The 16,384-nt window shown below is 48.8% G+C and overlaps 1 protein-coding gene across 1 annotated transcript in view; it reads right to left on the bottom strand.

Moving 5' to 3' along the window:
• Positions 1–1,628: 1,628 nt before the first annotated feature.
• The window catches only part of DCLK3 (doublecortin like kinase 3), a 30,897-nt gene continuing 16,141 nt past the window's right edge, over positions 1,629–16,384 (bottom strand). The window contains exons 2-5 of the mRNA XM_070391732.1: positions 13,904–15,762; positions 4,179–4,311; positions 3,149–3,316; positions 1,629–2,221 (exon numbers count right to left, since the gene is read on the bottom strand). Coding sequence (XP_070247833.1) covers positions 1,983–2,221; positions 3,149–3,316; positions 4,179–4,311; positions 13,904–15,712 — 2,349 coding nt within the window. The 5' untranslated portion in view covers positions 15,713–15,762 and the 3' untranslated portion in view covers positions 1,629–1,982. The remainder of the gene's footprint in view (positions 2,222–3,148; positions 3,317–4,178; positions 4,312–13,903; positions 15,763–16,384) is intronic.

The following is a 16,384-nucleotide window of genomic DNA, read 5'->3' as shown; positions in this document are numbered from 1 at the left end:
CAAATAATATTCACTGTCTATACATTCACCAGGTTATGGACATTCCAGTTGTTTTCACTTTTGAACTACTACAAGTAAAGTACCTGGGAATATTTGTGCAAGTATTTGTGAGGACTTATGCTTTCATTTCTCTTGTAAACATCTAGTAGAATGGCTAGGTCACAGGGTAGGTACATGTTTAACTTTTAAAGGAGCTGCCCAATTGTTCTCCAAAGGGGGGGAGACCATGGTACACCCCCAGACCAGCATGTACCCCCAACTGCATGGCCCAGCAGTTGCTCCCAATCCTCGCCAATACTTGATATGGTCTGTCTTCTCATCATAGCCATTTAATTGTAGCCATTCTAATAGGTGTATGGAGCTATTTTGTTGTGGGTTTGTTTGTTTTTTAAATATATTTCATTGATTTTTTACAGAGAGGAAGGGAGAGGAATAGAGAGTTAGAAACATCGATGAGAGAGAAACATCGATCAGCTGCCTCCTGCACACTCCCTACTGGGTATGTGCCCACAACCAAGGTACGTGCCCTTGACCGGAATCGAACCTGGGACCCGTGAGCCCGCAGGCTGATGGCACTGGATGCAATTTGCCCCAGGAGGGGGGTCATCCCCGTAGACGGTGACCGCTGAGCTGTCGGCCAGCAGCACCAGCAGCTTATCCCTTCAGTATTGAAGCAGGATCTGGCAACACACTGAGTGTCCAGGACAAGGGGTTTCTCCTCCAAGTTTCTAGGTTCTACTCACCCCAACCTCTACCCTGGGCTCCCCACCTAGGAGTGGAAGTCGTTCCCTGCAGTTCGTCTCTCTAAATTATTTCAGAGCCTCCTTCGTGCTTCTGCATTCTCCAGCACCTGTCTGAGCAATTCCTTCTACTAAACTCTCTAGTGCTACACCTTTACTCCTGACTGATCTACCCCCCCCACCCCCACCCCTACCCCCGCAATGGGGACTCCAACACTGGTAGGGAAGGGAGGAGAGGGCTGAGAAACCCGCACTTCGTGACTGATTCTGTGCCCTACTGACCAGGTTACATATAACCCAGAAGGTCAATTTGGTAAATAATAGCATCATGTTTTGCTCTCAGCTCATGCACACTCCCAGCGTCATCTGAAAAGACCAACGCTTTGGCCCAGAAATCTGGATTGAAATAACCCGGGAACAGGCCCTCTGTGCCCTCCGTGTGTCTGCCCTGCAGGTGGGAACAGGCCTGAACCCTCTTGGGCTCCTTCGAGCCGGAGCGTAACCCATTGGCCTTATGTCTGACACATTAATGCACTAAGTGGCTCCCTCGAGATCTGCAATGTTAACACAGTCGCAGCCTGAGTGCCTGACTTCACGTAGAAGTGACCCCGGCTCAGGGATAATGGGCGTAAAAGCTGTCTAGATGGGTATCAAAAGGGCAAGAAGGAAGCCATGATTCCGTCTTTCCATTTCTCAGACTGCGCCAAGTCTGATTTTCAGCTAAGACTGACATGCTCCTGACTGAAATAAACAAACAGACCTCGCGGCTCATCGAGTGTCCATCACAACGTGTCTGTGCAGCCATACTGGCACCGGGAGGCGTGTCTAAACCGGGCTTTCCTGGCTCCCACCACCAGCACTGAGAAGGAATCAGAATAGGACCCACTTCAGTATTCAGAGCACGTTTTATTAACACAGAAAGACTACGATTCCCCTTATTAATCTCACAGGGGGCACTGCGACCCCGGAAAGCACCACTCATGTCATACACCATGAACTTGATTACAAGGAGGAAACAAAACACATCATTATTACCAAAAACTCCATACCGGTAACAAGCCTTCCCCTCCCCCCCTCAAAAAAAACGAGTATTAAAGGCTTCAAATATGCAAATCGAAAAATTTGTTACAACATTTAACGTTAAGACACAAGTTTCTCTTTTAAAACAGACTGAGCATCTCTCCCTCCCCTGATTCTCCAATTACGAGAAGACGCCCTTTGCATTGCGTTTCTCCTAAACTTCTATCCTCTGTCCTTGAGCAGAACCGAGGGCTGAACAGGGGCTGGAGGCGGAGACCACGGGGCCTGCTGGCTCCGGAGGTGGCCCTCGCTGCCCGGGGACGCCTCCTTGCGCTCCTTCCCCAGGTTGGCTGTGCTGGTCTTTCCAGCAGTTTCGATCCAGGGGTGCTTAAGAACTTGGTGGGCCGTGTAGCGCTTTTTGGGGTCCACCACCAGCAACCGGCTCACCAAATCTTTGGCAGCTGTCAGAGGGAGAGAAGGAGGAGGAAAATGAGACGAATGCAGGTGGTTCTGAATGTCTCTTCCCCGTCCGTGAACTGAACCCAAACATTCCCCTTAGCACCACCTGCTACCCTGGAGCCACTTTGTCCAACGGAACCTTCTGCAACCACGGAAACCCTCCACCTCTGTGCTCCACGCTGGGGCCACTGGCCGTTTGAAACGTGGCTAATGCGACTAAGGAGCTGAATTTGTGTCGCATTCACTTTTAATTCGCTCACATTGACATTTACACTGAAGTAACCCATGCAGCCGGGGGCTACCCTGCTGGACGGAGCAGCTCTACAGGGTGTTTGCTCATTTCTCCCCAGGGTCGCAGGCCAGGACCACTGACAGCCATGGCGCCCAGCGCAAGGGGACAAATAGAGGCCACATCTGTCTACAATGTTTTCCATCTGTTAACCAAACTATCAAGGTGCTAAATGACACATGTGCGTTCTTCCTTCCAACGCTGACAAATAGGCCTTCCTACTGACATTAAAGAACATGTACGAAGACGCCTAAGTAGTAAACAGTGCAAATTCATAATTAATTTCATTTTCTGCCCCAAATCATGAGTGATTCTGGAGAGAGGTGGTGGCACCTAGGGGGCCAGGGGGCAGGCAGGGAGGAGGAAAGATTTCTGGTTCTCCCAGGCTGGCTCTCTGAGCCTCCCCCTCCAATCTCTCGAGAATACCAGCATCGCTCCTTCAGGTCCTCAAAGGACGCAGACTGATGTAGCAGGAGATAAAGGATGAAGTGCAACCTGTGGACAGCCCACCCTGTGCAGGCGCTGCGGGGGGCTCTGCACTCTCCTCACACACCTGACCTAGACCCTGCTCACAGTCAGAACCCAGAGGGGCTCCAGTCCTGCCTCCCCTCTTCCCGAGCGTGGAGGCCCCGAATCTCACCCTCAGAGATGTTGTCCCAGTAAGGGGCCAGGAACTCGAAGTGGCCCAGCTGGATGATGTCGAAGAGCTCGTCCTGGTCCCTCTCCAGGCTGCGGAACGGGGGGAAGCCACACAGCAGGATATAGAGGATCACGCCCGCGGCCCACATGTCCACCTCCAGCCCGTAACCTGTGCAGCGGAGGCAGAGACAGAAGCGCAGCTGAGGCCAGGCTGGATCGGACGTGATGAGATAAGCAGTGGAGAATCATGGCTCAGGCCACGGAGGGCCTCAGCTCTCTGCACGTGAGAGCCACTTCCAAACATGACTGCCAGCTCCTACCAACACGGGGCCCACTCCTACCAACATGGGGTACACACCAGGGTGACTCAAAGTGTGGTCCTCAGACCACGGCCACTGTGTGACCCTTTCTTACTGGTCTGTCATAAAACAAGCACAGACATGGAAAGGAAACATCTGGAAACTCTTATTTGACATGGCTATGACATCCAGTTGCACACTCAAGGGACACACAGTGAACAGTGTGATAGATCAGTGATGGCGAAGCTTTTGAGCTCGGCGTGACAGCATTTTGAAAAACCCTAACTTAACTCTGGTGCAGTGTCACATATAGAAATTTTTTGATATTTGCAACCATAGTAAAACAAAGATTTATACTTTGGATATTTATTTTATATATTTAAATGCCATTTAACAAAGAAAAATCAACCAAAAAAATGAGTTTGCATGTCACCTCTGACACGAGTGTCATAGGTTCGCCATCACTGGTATAGATCATCAGTTCAGGGTTGTGTAACACACGTGGTCAGTCACACGTGGCATGAGCTGTGATCCCTGATTTAGAAAGAGTTCTCATGCTTTAGTCAAGGAGAATAACTTCCAATATTCCCATTAAAACCTAAATGCCAGCTTAGCACCAACTCTAAGATTTCTGTTCCATATTGAAAGAATATAAAATATGAAATATTAAAAAAATGAAACATTAAGCAGTAAGTGAGCAAGAGCCCCCTCAGAGCATCACGTCACACTTACCTTTCTCAGAAAGAATTTCAGGTGCTACGTAAGTCGGGGTCCCGCACACGGTGAACACTGGTCTCACCACATGCTTCGCGAGGCCAAAGTCAGCCAGCTTCAAGGTCGTCGACTGGTCCTCATTCCTCTGAACCTGTAAGAAACCCAAATCCCCAAACCACCAAAACTGTGATGAGCACAAATGAGGAAAACTCATGCAGCAACAAGCATAAGAGGTCAAGATAACAAACAATAACCCTCCACACCCTTACAGTTTAGCGTAGCCCAACACCGATGAACCCGATTTGATCTGTGACAGGTGCTCACATTTTCAAGTAACACATTAATGAGCTGGATTTCATACCATAGTGCCACACGTGGCTGTTTAAATTAAAAAAGCGGAAATGTGGTTTCTCAGATGCACTAACGGCATTGCAAGTGTCCATCGGCCATCGGTGACTAATGGCTACAATAGTGGACAGTGCGAGTGCAAAGCCTTCCCATCACCACAGAAAGTCCTGTTGGGCAGCACGACCTCAAACAAGAACCAATGATATTGGGAGTACAGACAGTTTTAGTGACTAGGAAATGCCTGTGGGCAATGCAAAGTCTGGGCAGGGACAGGGGGGGCGGGGGGAGGGGGAGGAGAAAAGAAATGGGAATTAGAATGAACAAGTAGACCAAGGAACAGTGGAGGGATGTTAAATACCAGCCCAAAGTGGGAGGACCAAGGGGAAGGAGTGATTTAAGAATCAAACAGACCAGGAGGCTTGAATTCCAGTTCCAAGACTTGCAGCTGGGTGATCTTGGACAATTTCTTTACTGATCTGAGTTTCCATTTACTCATTTGTTTAAAAAAAAAAAAAAGGAGGGGGTGAAAATTTCCAGCAAGTAGGAGTTCCGTTCAGTGTCTGTAATCTGCCCTGCTCAGTGTTAGCCCTAGAGCAGGGGTGGGGAACGCCAGGCCTGTGGGTCGTATAGGGCCCGAGAAATCATTTGGTCTGGCCCTGCCAAGGCAACCACAGGCAGGACTCAAAATTCAATAAATCTCAGAGCTTTTCTCATAGCAACGTAAATGTATATTAAGTGAATCATATTAAGCAGAATGATGTTATAAATATCCAAATGGCCCGTGGCAGAAAAAAGGTTCCCCACCCCTGCCCTAGAGTGACCAGCAGTCCCAGACTGCTGGGGACTCAGGGGGGTTCCCGGATGTGGGGCTTTCATTTTTATTTTTATTTTTTTTTAATTCTTTATTAGTTAAGGTATTACAAATGTGTCCTCATCCCCCCCAGGGGCTTTCATTTTTAAACTTTCATTTAAAGACTTTTATTTCTAAAACAGTCTGAGATGGCTGTTCTAGTTTGCACATATTAAATCTTTTTAAAAGTAATGCTATGGGACTGAGATTTATGCTTACATATTGGAACTGACCATCTGGGTTCTAATTGTTAATATTTTTGCATGAAGGTGAAAGAAATTATGTCTGGTTCTTCCTTTAGATGCCACTTCCACCAAATTTTAGAAAGGGTAGAAATAGTGATTTTTTTAAAAAAAAACAGAAAAGACAGCAACCCTCACTCTGAAATGAATACAGAGAACTGGCTGCTCTCCCATGTTCTCGTTAAAATACGTCCCACCCGACGAGTCTCCTCCCTTCCGAGTCCAGCTGGCTGGCTCTCTGACCTCTGGTCAGCCAGGTTCATCTGCCCTGTCCTTCTTCACCCTCGAGGTATCTGTGTGCTAGATGATAGTTAGGAAAAGGTGGCTCTTAACCCCAAAGAAATCAATCTCAGGAGGTGAGCTTAGCAAGTGTTTAGATGACCATGCAAAAAATAATAAAGCTAAAGATACTGATATAGTTCAAATAAAAGAGAAATAACCAATGAAGGAGCAAACCTAGCATCTCTTACAGCAAGTAAAAGGCCCACCGGTGCCCCTCCCGGACCCTGCACAGCCTAAGGAATTTGTAGCAAAAGCTCTTTAAAAAAAAATTTTTTTTTTAATATATTTTTCTTGATTTCAGAGAGGAAGGGAGAGGGAGAGAGAGATAGAAACGTCAATGACGCGAGAGAATCACTGATCTGCTGCCTCCTGCACGCCCCCCACTGGGAATCAAACAACCTGGGCATGTGCCCTGACCGGGAATCGAACTGTGACCTCCTGGTTTCATAGGCTGATGCTCAACCACTGAGCCAGGCCAACCAGGCAGCAAAAGCTCTTTCTGTAACAACATGGTAAAATGTACTGGCTCTGCCGCCTGCTGCTGCAGGCTTGCCTCGGATCCACCTCCCTCTGGTTCTCTTGGGGGCCTCTGGATGGGGCTCCTCACCTCCTGCAAAGGAAACTCTCTTTGCTGGAGTGTCCAGCGTCATGTGCCGGGCACAGCCTCAAAGGCCCAACTGTCGGGGTCCAAACTCCAGCTCGCCATTTCCTGCGCAACTGGTCAAGGGACTGTGTGCCTTCCTTTCCTCATCTGTACAATGCGGATCTGCAGGGCCTTATGGGACTGTGATGAGGATGAAGTGAACTAACATCTGTAACATCAACAGTGCCTGGCACCTAAGAAGCACAATATAAGTGTTTGTCAAGTAAAACCATATTATTTTAGCCACGGAAACAGTTCACCTCTGAAGGCCAGGACTGACTCAGGCAAAATGAGAAGTTCAGAGAAGCTGGCATGGGTATCGCCCTGCTCATCACAGAACCTGCACGCTCAGGCCAGCGGTGCCCTGAGCAGGTAATGGCCACACAATGGAAAACATACTGGGATGAGCCTGGTGATGATGTCACCCAAGGGAGAGACTCGATGGGGGCCCCGGAGCTACAGGAGAAATTGCCCACTTGTCTGCAGGCACGTGTCCTCACATCTGTAATAAAACTGAGCAGAGGTTTTCAAAGCTCCCACCAGCACTCAGGAAGGGGGACAGGAGGACAAGAGGGAGCACTCTGGCTCTCCCTGTGTCCCATCAGGGCACAGCGACACCCCAAAATGCAGGAATAAGTTCTCTGCACTCACCCTGCCTCCGGCCAGTGAGCTCACAGCTCTGTGAGCAGATATGTCTTAATTACTGTGTCTGAGTCACCGCCGGCCAATCAAATCAATGTCTCCATAATGAACCCAGCCAAATGGAAAGGGGTAGACGTAGAACGAAAATGCGAGTCCGCCTTGGTGTGCGTACAAGACAGACATGGCCCAAAAGCAGACCAGGGAGGTAATTATTAGGATAATTTAGATTAGAAAATTGAGTTTGCAAGGAAAGGACAAAAAATAGCCCGCTGCCTCGAGTTTCCAGATGGATCGTCTACATTCATCACATTTGCCGGGTGATTGTTGGAAAAATATGTCCCTCACAAATATTTGCAAATATTTCCAAACAAACGATCAGCATTGAAAGCATTTGGCTGACTTAATACACTGAAATAAACACGTGAAATAACAAAATCACCAAAGAGTTCTATTCGCCCTGAGATGCAGGGAGAGAAAGCTACATAACTAACTTTACTAAAAACAGCTCATCTTCCACTGTTTCCAAGAATTTACCTCCCAGTTTGCCACCCCTAGAAGCCAAAACCCTTTTTCCTTTGTCTTGTCACTTCTGAGAATGTGGACTGTTCTTTGCTAAAATGCTAGAGATAAGCCCCAAGTTCTCACCACCCCTCTGAGTTACTCACCCCCGAGTTTCTCCCCCATGCATACACAGTGCACAGGTAAATAAACTGTTGTTTTTGTCTTGTTAATCTATCTATTGTGAGCCCACTTTCCAGGGCCCCAGTCACAGAACCTAGGAGGGTAGTGGGAAAAGGTGTTCTTTTTCCCCCTCCCCTTCACCCTCCTGGGCCAGGTTTGGTTGAGGGCCTGCCCACAGCCCCAGACCTTGCCCTCACCCCACATCTCCATCTCTCTCATAGTCTCCGATCTATCTAAACTCGCTGCTCTGGGTCGAGGGCCTTCAGGGGCTCTGTTTGCAGTTACCTCTCACCTAAGGGTGTTCGAGATTAATTTGCACAGAACTGTAATGACTATTGACCCATCTGCATTCTTCACTCCCTTTTCTTTTTTTTTTTTTAAATATATTTTTTATTGATATCAGAGAGGAAGAGAGAGAGAAACATCAATGATGAAAGAGAATCATAGATTGGCTGCCTCCTGCACGCCCCCTACTGGGAATCAAGCCTGCAACCCAGGCATGTGTCCTTGACTGGAATCGAACCCGGGACCCTTCAGTCCGCAGGCTGACGCTCTATCCAATGAGCCAAACCAGCTAGGGCTTCCCTCCCTTTTCCAGCCACACCAAAGCACCCTGCCTTGAATCAAGGTGGTCTTTATTGTTTACATAAGCACGAGGTAACATCTGGATGGTCTCACAGCTTCAAAAGGAGTCATTACTTTTCTAACAATTAGCCCCCCTTCTCTCCTTCAATGGTAGGTCAATGTTAAGGGTGATCTTGTCGTTAGCATCTCTGAACAGAAGGGGGCAGCAGAATACAGACCAAACAGCAAGAGTCTCCCTAAGAAAAAAAGTATTTGATGTGGTAAGGCTTAGGTATCGTTGCCAAAATCTTAGTTGATCCTGCATGGTTCCTCCGGCCTCTTCCTCCATGGTTCCCTGTTCAACTGGCTATGAGGACCAAACTGATCATAGAAAGCAATTCATATCAATATGCCTAAAATCAATTTACGTTTCGACAGCAAACAATACTGTAATATAAAAAAATGGCTGAAAAAAATAAGTAAGGACCAAGTCTCCCCTGGGATCTGACACATATCAGGCCCACGAAATGCCTTTGGAGCCTCCATATCATGCAAGTCTTTTTTAACATCTCATATCCATTCCACAAGCATTAATTTCTGGCCGAGACCCTGGAAATAGCGTAGTAAATGAAACAGGTAAACTTCTTGATTTTATGAAGCCCTCTTTCTATTAAAAAATAATATTTGAAAAACATGTAATTTCAGGTAGTGATAAGTGTTATAAAAAAGAAAAAGTGAGATAAAGGCTATGTTGTCTAGTATGGTATTCACTAACCACAAACCACATTTGCTATTTATTTTTAAATAAGATGTAAAGTTCCAGTCAGACTCTCAAGGTACATTTCAACAAGTGCTTGTAGAGCTAGTGGCTACTGTAATAGGCACTATATAAATAGGACAACTCCATCATCACAGAACATTCTATTGGACAGTGGCAGGGGGTGGTATTTTATAGGGTAGTAAAGGAAGGATTCACTGAGAAAATAACATTTTAAAAAATATCATATTAAAATCTGAGGAGTGAGCTTTTCAGGTGAAGGAAATAGCAAGTGCAAAGGTCCTGGGGCATGTTTGGCCCAATGAGGAACAGCCACTGAGGGCAGGGCTGGAGTGAGTGAGGGGTGAGTGGTTGGAGTGAGGCTTTGAGAGGAAGACAGAGACCACATCATGCAGGGCCTCTAGGCCATGGAAATGAACTTCAGCCTCTATTCTGAGTGCCATGGGAAGCCAAAGACAGCTCTGACCAGAGGAGTTACAGGTTCTGATTTCCATTTGGAAAAGGCAGGTCAGGCTTCTGTGAGGAAGAAGCTTCGGAGGAAGAGGAAGGACCAGTGAGGAGGTGACTGCCAGTCTCAGCAAGAGGTGACAGTGGCTTGGGCTAGGGCTAGGGCTTGGGTAGTGCAGTGAGGTGTGGAGAAGGTCATACTGAGGGTAAAAATAAGACTAGAGAAAGGACTGACTGTGAGGATGCGGGGAGAGAAGACGCAGGGGCACCTCTGAGGTACCTGACCCCCGAGCAGCGGGTCAGCGGTGGCCCCATCTTTCTGACGGACAAGGGTGGTTTCGGTGCAGTGTGGGGAAGAGAGTGGTTGGAGTTCAGGAGAGAATGAAACATGGAAAAGAGCAAACGGTGAGTAGAGACACCTCTACCAAGGGTGTGCGTGTGGTGCGCGTGTGTGCGCGTGTGTGGATCATAAAAATGAGGCAGCAGCTGAAGGGGCATGTGGAGAAAGCAAAGGTTTGTTTTTGTTCTAAGTTGGGGATATTACAGTATGTTTATTACAGTATGTGATGATGGACAGGAGGAAGGGAAAGCATCTGAGAGATGCCTTGTCCCATGGGATGAGGAGGCCAACGGGTCTCATTCCTTCCAGCCCTGTTTCCAGGCAGGAACATGCCCCTGTCTGCCCTTATTCCGGGACAGATATTCTCAAAGGACCTTGCTCCTGTCTGACATCTCTTCAGGCTCCCCCCACACACGCAACTCGCTCAGCTTTCTTTGCCGTAAGTGATATCTTTGGCTGTTGGCCATAAACAACCTGGCCTGTCCACTTCCCATCCTGCGTGGGTGATCTGGCCATCATCGCCTCTCCAGCTCCTGTTCGCTTCCTCCCCTCCTCCCAGGGCCCGGTCAACACCCCACAGCACATCCCAACCCTGCCCAGCGCACACTGGCAGGAGAAGCAATTAACATTGACATTTCTGCAAGCAGGAAACTCTCATAATTAAAACTTACTTCACAAGATCTCAGGAGTCTAAATAACCCGAAGGGGGAAAGAGGGCTAGCATCCTGTCAGGAGATGCGATCTGTAGAAATAAACTCAGTAATATAGGCCTAACATTTTTTATTCCAGAGCCCAATTATCAGATGTAAATATTTCTGTTGATTAAGACAACAAAAATAAGCCTACTGTCGTCATTAAGAGCTCTCAGAGTCTTCAGAAAGTCTCTAAAAGCAGCAACAATTGCGATCAGCCATGTAATCAAAAGTTAGTTCTCACATAATCATTTTTCTAAGCTTAGCAAATACAGGTCTTAAGGCGAACAGTAACCATCCATTCAAGGAAGAAACCATTGCTTTGATAATACAAAGCTCAACACTAGTGCAGAAACTAAACCAGAGAACATTAACTGATGGACAGCTGTCACCCTGGAAACATTTACTCATATTAAACCTTAGAAGACCCAGCGAGTTTTCAATATCATTATCATATCAGCAAGTTGAGAGATGACAGCTTTCTAAGCCCAGACAATGAGCCCATAGTCAAATCCAACACAATCCAGATGTTTCTGAAAACCAGACAGCGCTGACATTAGATGGCATTTAGACTCCTGACACAGCGATACGTTGAACTTTACTCACCCAGAAAAAGGACAAATGGTGAATAAATATGACAGGTCTATTCATTTTTATAAATGCAAGCTGACAAAATTATCCACAGAGAAGAGTTACTTATCTATTCCACATAAACAACTCTTGTATTTAGAATGAAAAAGTATAGCTACTCTCCAATTCTGCCTCTGTCTCTCTCAGAACACACACACATACAACACACACACACAACACGTAAACACACTTCACTGCCCTTAAGGGCACTAAAAACACATCTGACTGACGGTTAAATCCATGAAGAGTTGCTACGTGACTTCTCTGAGGCAGTTAGCTTATCCACACTAAACGTGTACCTTGCAGTTTTCTGCTTCCTGAAGTGAACTTCTCCACGCAATCTACACCAGTGCTGACTTTCCATTTTAAAAACTGCTGACAAGTAAGTCCCTTCACACAAGTGAGAGTCTCTATTGCCCAAGAGACGGGCCAGCTCGACAGCCTGGTTCCAGGACCTTGTGGAGAAAATGCAAGCTCAGGTGGCTGTCCCCGACAGAAAATGACCCTGGAAGGTCAATGATTTCATCCCACATCCCGGAGAACTTGTCTGAGGGCGCTGGGCTACTGCTTTAGGAGACACACGCCCAACATGTTTGGCTCATGAGACCAGCCCAGGCCTCTAGGCAGACCCTCTCCTGCTGAGACAACTGGGGGAAACATCAGAGGGGCATTAAAGAGCAGTATTCTGTTGCCGTTCCAAGTGGCCATAATGAACAGTGGGTAGCACATCACATGTGGAGATTACTTGGGCTCAGACCCAGAAGACAAATGAAAAGCAAGTGAAAAAAGGATGAGGGCACTCAGCTCACACAAAAATGAAATTTTTCACAGAAGAGTTATTTGATGGTAATTCAGACCACAGTTCTGTGAATGTGGGCAAACACAAGGTTACTTGACTTAGTGGTCAAGGTAGACCTCATTTCACCAGATAATTAGCTTGATTCACTCATTGCTCCATTCTCCTGGGGGGGAACAGTTTACGGATAGATGAATGCATGGGGATGGTGTTTCCAGGCTGGGTCTACAGCCATGGAAATGAAAGGAAACAGGCTAACTCTCTGACCAAAAAATAAATCATAATAATATGACTCATCAAGATCACCGTCTCCATCCACGATTGCTTTACCTGCAGCAATCCAGCTTTGAGTGCTGACTCACAATACCCACCTTAACATCAGAGTTATGCTGATGTCATAACTATGATGGCAGCTGCCACTGATGGAATCCTCACTACTTCCCAGGCAGCAGGATATGTCTGCATTCATTCATTCATCCCGCTAACATTTAATGAGCATCCACCATGTGACAGAGCTGTTCTAGGTTTCAGGGTACAATCTGAATAGAACCAAGTTCCTACTGTCCTAGAACTTTCTTCCCAGTGAGAGAAAGAAAACAGAAGGTTAAATATAGCTGTACCAGACAGTGGTCCGGGCAATGAAGAAGAGAGTGGGATAAGTGCGCTGTCCTAACAAGACCTCCAGGGGCACACTTCTGGTTCAGGAACACGTTGGGCCTACTGTGTGTGCAACAGGGAGCACACACAGCCCTGGAGCCAGGCACCTAAGAAGAGGATGTTCAAGACACTTATTGCAACACCTGGGCTATGTTAGGTGATTAAATCATATACTGTCAGGAAGAGGGAGTGATTCTATGACTGGGCACTGTAGTGACTCTTAACTAGAAGGCAGGAGGAATGAAGTGAGGCAGTCACTCCCAGTAGCCAGAAGGGGGAGATGTGGCCATGTTTGAGGTCTGGACAATCATGTTTCTATCTGCATCTGGAAATGACTAACAAGGGATCTTGCATTTGTCTTGACCCATCATGGTCAGAGTGGCCTTAGCTGATGCTGATGTTCCGTGAAATTGTTTATTTCAGTAGGAGAGCACATTGCTGAGCGGGGGTGCCAGGCTGGCTGCCAGCTGTCAGGGCTGCTTCTCTCTCTCCTGCACTCAGTCCTCCTTCCACCTTCCAAGTCAGGTGCTATTGTGTCATTTTTCTTTTACAAACGAGAAACTAAGGCCCAGAGAGGGGAAGGACTAACCCTAGAGCAAGCAACTAGGAAAGCCAGGATCCTAAGTAGGTTATCTGATGAAACCTATAGAATTTTACTAACCTATGTCACCCCAATAAATTCAATTTTTTTTAAAAAGTAAAGAATTTTTTTAAAAAGTCAGTTATCTGACTCCAGGACCAACCAGCCTCTTATCCACTCCACACACAGATTCCAGCAGTGTGAGCCTTTGGAACTCTTGCGGCAGGAAGTTACCTCCAAAAGAGTCAGGGGTGGTTTCAGTGGGAGAGAGGACACCAAGCCTGCAGGGCAAACGGCTACCAGTGGACACCCCGATACCTAGGCCAGAGTTCGTGCAAATGCCCAAGAAACAAGTCCACCTGATCAGTCCACCTGACAGGGATGAGGAAACATATTCCATTTTATTTGAATTGGAAGATTTCTTTTTCAATAATCTCATCAAAACCAATCTATGTCAGCAACTTATGAACTACAACCTAGGTCTTGAACACCGGAACAAGTAGGTTATAAGCATAAAGGTATTGTTCTGGCCGTAAGGGTAACAGCCATGAGGCAGCAGACTCAGGCTTACCAGGAGGTTTTCCGGCTTGAGGTCCCGGTGCACGATGTTCTTGTCATGCATGTGCACGAGAGCCTTACACAAGTCCATGAGCATGAGGGCGGCGTCGCGCTCTGGGAACTTCACGTGTTCTATGATGGCATCGAAAAGGTCCCCGCCCTGCACGTACTCCATGATCAGGTAGATCTCCGTGTCCGTTTCATACACTTCGTGCAGCTTCACTATGTTGGGGTGAGAGAGGCTCTGGATAATTAAGATCTCGCTGTCGACCATGTCCTCCTTACCCTTGAGTTTGGCCTTGTCGATGATCTTCATGGCGTAGGCCTGCCTGGTCTCCCGGTGCCGGCACTCCTTCACGATGGCGAAGTTGCCGTCCCCGATGACCCGGCCGGTCTCGTACTGCTTCTCCACGTTGGCCGAGATGATGCCCGCGGGCCGCCGCTTCCGGCCACCGGGCCTCTCTGGCTTGCTTTCCTCTGCCCTCATCTTGGGCTCCTTTTCTACCCTTGCGGGTTGGTCATCTCTGGGAAGCATCTTTCTCCCGCCGGACACAGGTGGCTTCTTCTCCTTCTCTGCCTCCTGCTCCTCCCCTCGGGTCCTGGGCGGCTTCTCGGGGTCGGCTGGGTGCTCCCTGAGGAACCAGCCACCATGCTTATTCCTGGCATCTTTCTTCCCATCCCGCGGCCCCTCCTCTCTGACGGGCTGGGCTTCCGTGACATCCTTCTTAGCCTTGGCTGCTCCTTGCGGCTGACCTTCCTGACCTTTGGGGTCTGCGTCCTCTTTCTTGTCCGTGTTCTTGCTGGGCCTCAGCTCCTGAGTGGGGTTCCTGGGCCTGCTCCTGTGGCCGTCACCCTGCCACCCGTCCTCCCCGCCTGGAGACTGGGCCTCGGGGGACCTCCTGCAGCTCCTGGTCCTCACCAGCTTGTCCACGTCATAGCGCGGGCCCTTGCCCAGGTCCAGCTCGCTGGTGCCCAGGGACAGCCTCTCCCTTTGCAGGCTCTGCCGAAGCTCCCTCTCTCTCTTGCACTTCTCACACGGGATGATTTCCCCCGAGGTCTTCTCGATCTCCACGCCCAGGTGCCTCTCCCCGCTGCCATGTCTCTCGACGGGGGCTTCCCGGGGCGGCTTGCCACCGGGCTCAGGCTCCCGTGCGCCCCTCACCCATGTCTTCTGGGCCCTCGCCCCGTCCTCCAGCCCCGGCTCCATGGGGGTCTTCCCCTGCCGTCTGATGGCTGCCTTGGACCCGGCAGCCTCACCGCAGCTCTTGGCCGGCTCAGCCTCCCCACAGTGGTGTGCCCCTTTCAGAGCCTTGCTATAGAGCCTGCTTCTCAGCCTCGGAGAAGGGACCCTGCTCTGCTGGCTCAGCGTCAGGGCCCGGGCTTTGCTGGGGTACAGCTCTTCCATGGCCGCCTGAATGTTCTTCAACGTCAAGGGTTCCTTGCCCATGGCGATGAAGGCATCCCCTTCCCGGAAGAAATCAGAGACGCTCCGGATCTCCCTGCCCTTGAGGTTGAACAGTTTCCTCACGCGATCACTCTTCCACCGTGGGAAGCCCAAGGCCTCCGAGACGTCCGCCAAGAGCTGCTCGAAGGTCTGCACCGAGCGCCGATTGAGGAGCAGGGTGACCTTGCGCAGGGGGTGCCCACCCGGCTTCACCACGGTCACGACCCTGGGCTTCAGGGCGCTGTTCTCGGCGTGGATGCAGTGAAGGCCGTGCTGAGAGCTGAACACGGGCACCAGGGAGCCGCAGGGGCCCAGGCATGGTCTCTCCACGTGCCCCCGGCCAGCAGGCAGCCACGTGCCCTGCAGCTTCCGCTCCATGAGTCTCGAGCTTAGATATTTTAGCGAATGGTCACATAGGCCTCGATGTCCTGCCAGAGGAAAAGGACAACACAGTATTAGTCAATATGGGTTCAAGGAGGCTTTGACCTTCAGCAAGACTCTCCTAAAGGTTAGTGGTTCTCTAATAGAACCAGTAACCTTTGAGGATCTGCTTGAAATGATGGGGCCTTCATACTTTAGGTCTAATCTCTGGCTCCTCTGTGAGAGACCAGGAGTGTGGAATAGAATCTGCTTTGGGCCTGAGGTGGCTCCTGTAGGCCTCCCAGGGACCCCCCCCAGGTTGGACCACCCCTCAGGAGCCCATTCTAGGCAAGGCCTGACCCTGAGAACACAACTCCTGCTCCCTAAAGTGACCTTCAAGGATCCACAACTGAGATAAAAGGTCCAAGGTTTGCTACCCAGGAAATACCAATAAGAGATAAGAACATTCTGGAACTTTAAAGAACCTTAATCTCACCCACCTCAACTTTTCTCAGCTTGACTTTCAACCCACTCACGGCGAGGCAGTCTGTGAAGAGGTTATGTCACAGTTTGAGACAGATCTGGCTTTGAATCCTGGCATGGCCTCTGACTGTGTGTGTGAACTTGGGCAAAGTACTAACATTTCAGTCTTTTCATCTATGAAGTCGGGATGCTAACACTCTCCTCCCA

The sequence above is a fragment of the Myotis yumanensis genome, unplaced genomic scaffold, assembly GCF_028538775.1.
Source record: "Myotis yumanensis isolate MYYU_CA2020_CCGP unplaced genomic scaffold, mMyoYum1.0.hap1 SCAF_14, whole genome shotgun sequence".
NCBI lineage: Eukaryota > Metazoa > Chordata > Mammalia > Chiroptera > Vespertilionidae > Myotis > Myotis yumanensis.
The sequence above is the reverse complement of the archived record's forward strand: the minus strand, read 5'-3'. Positions and strand labels throughout refer to the sequence as shown.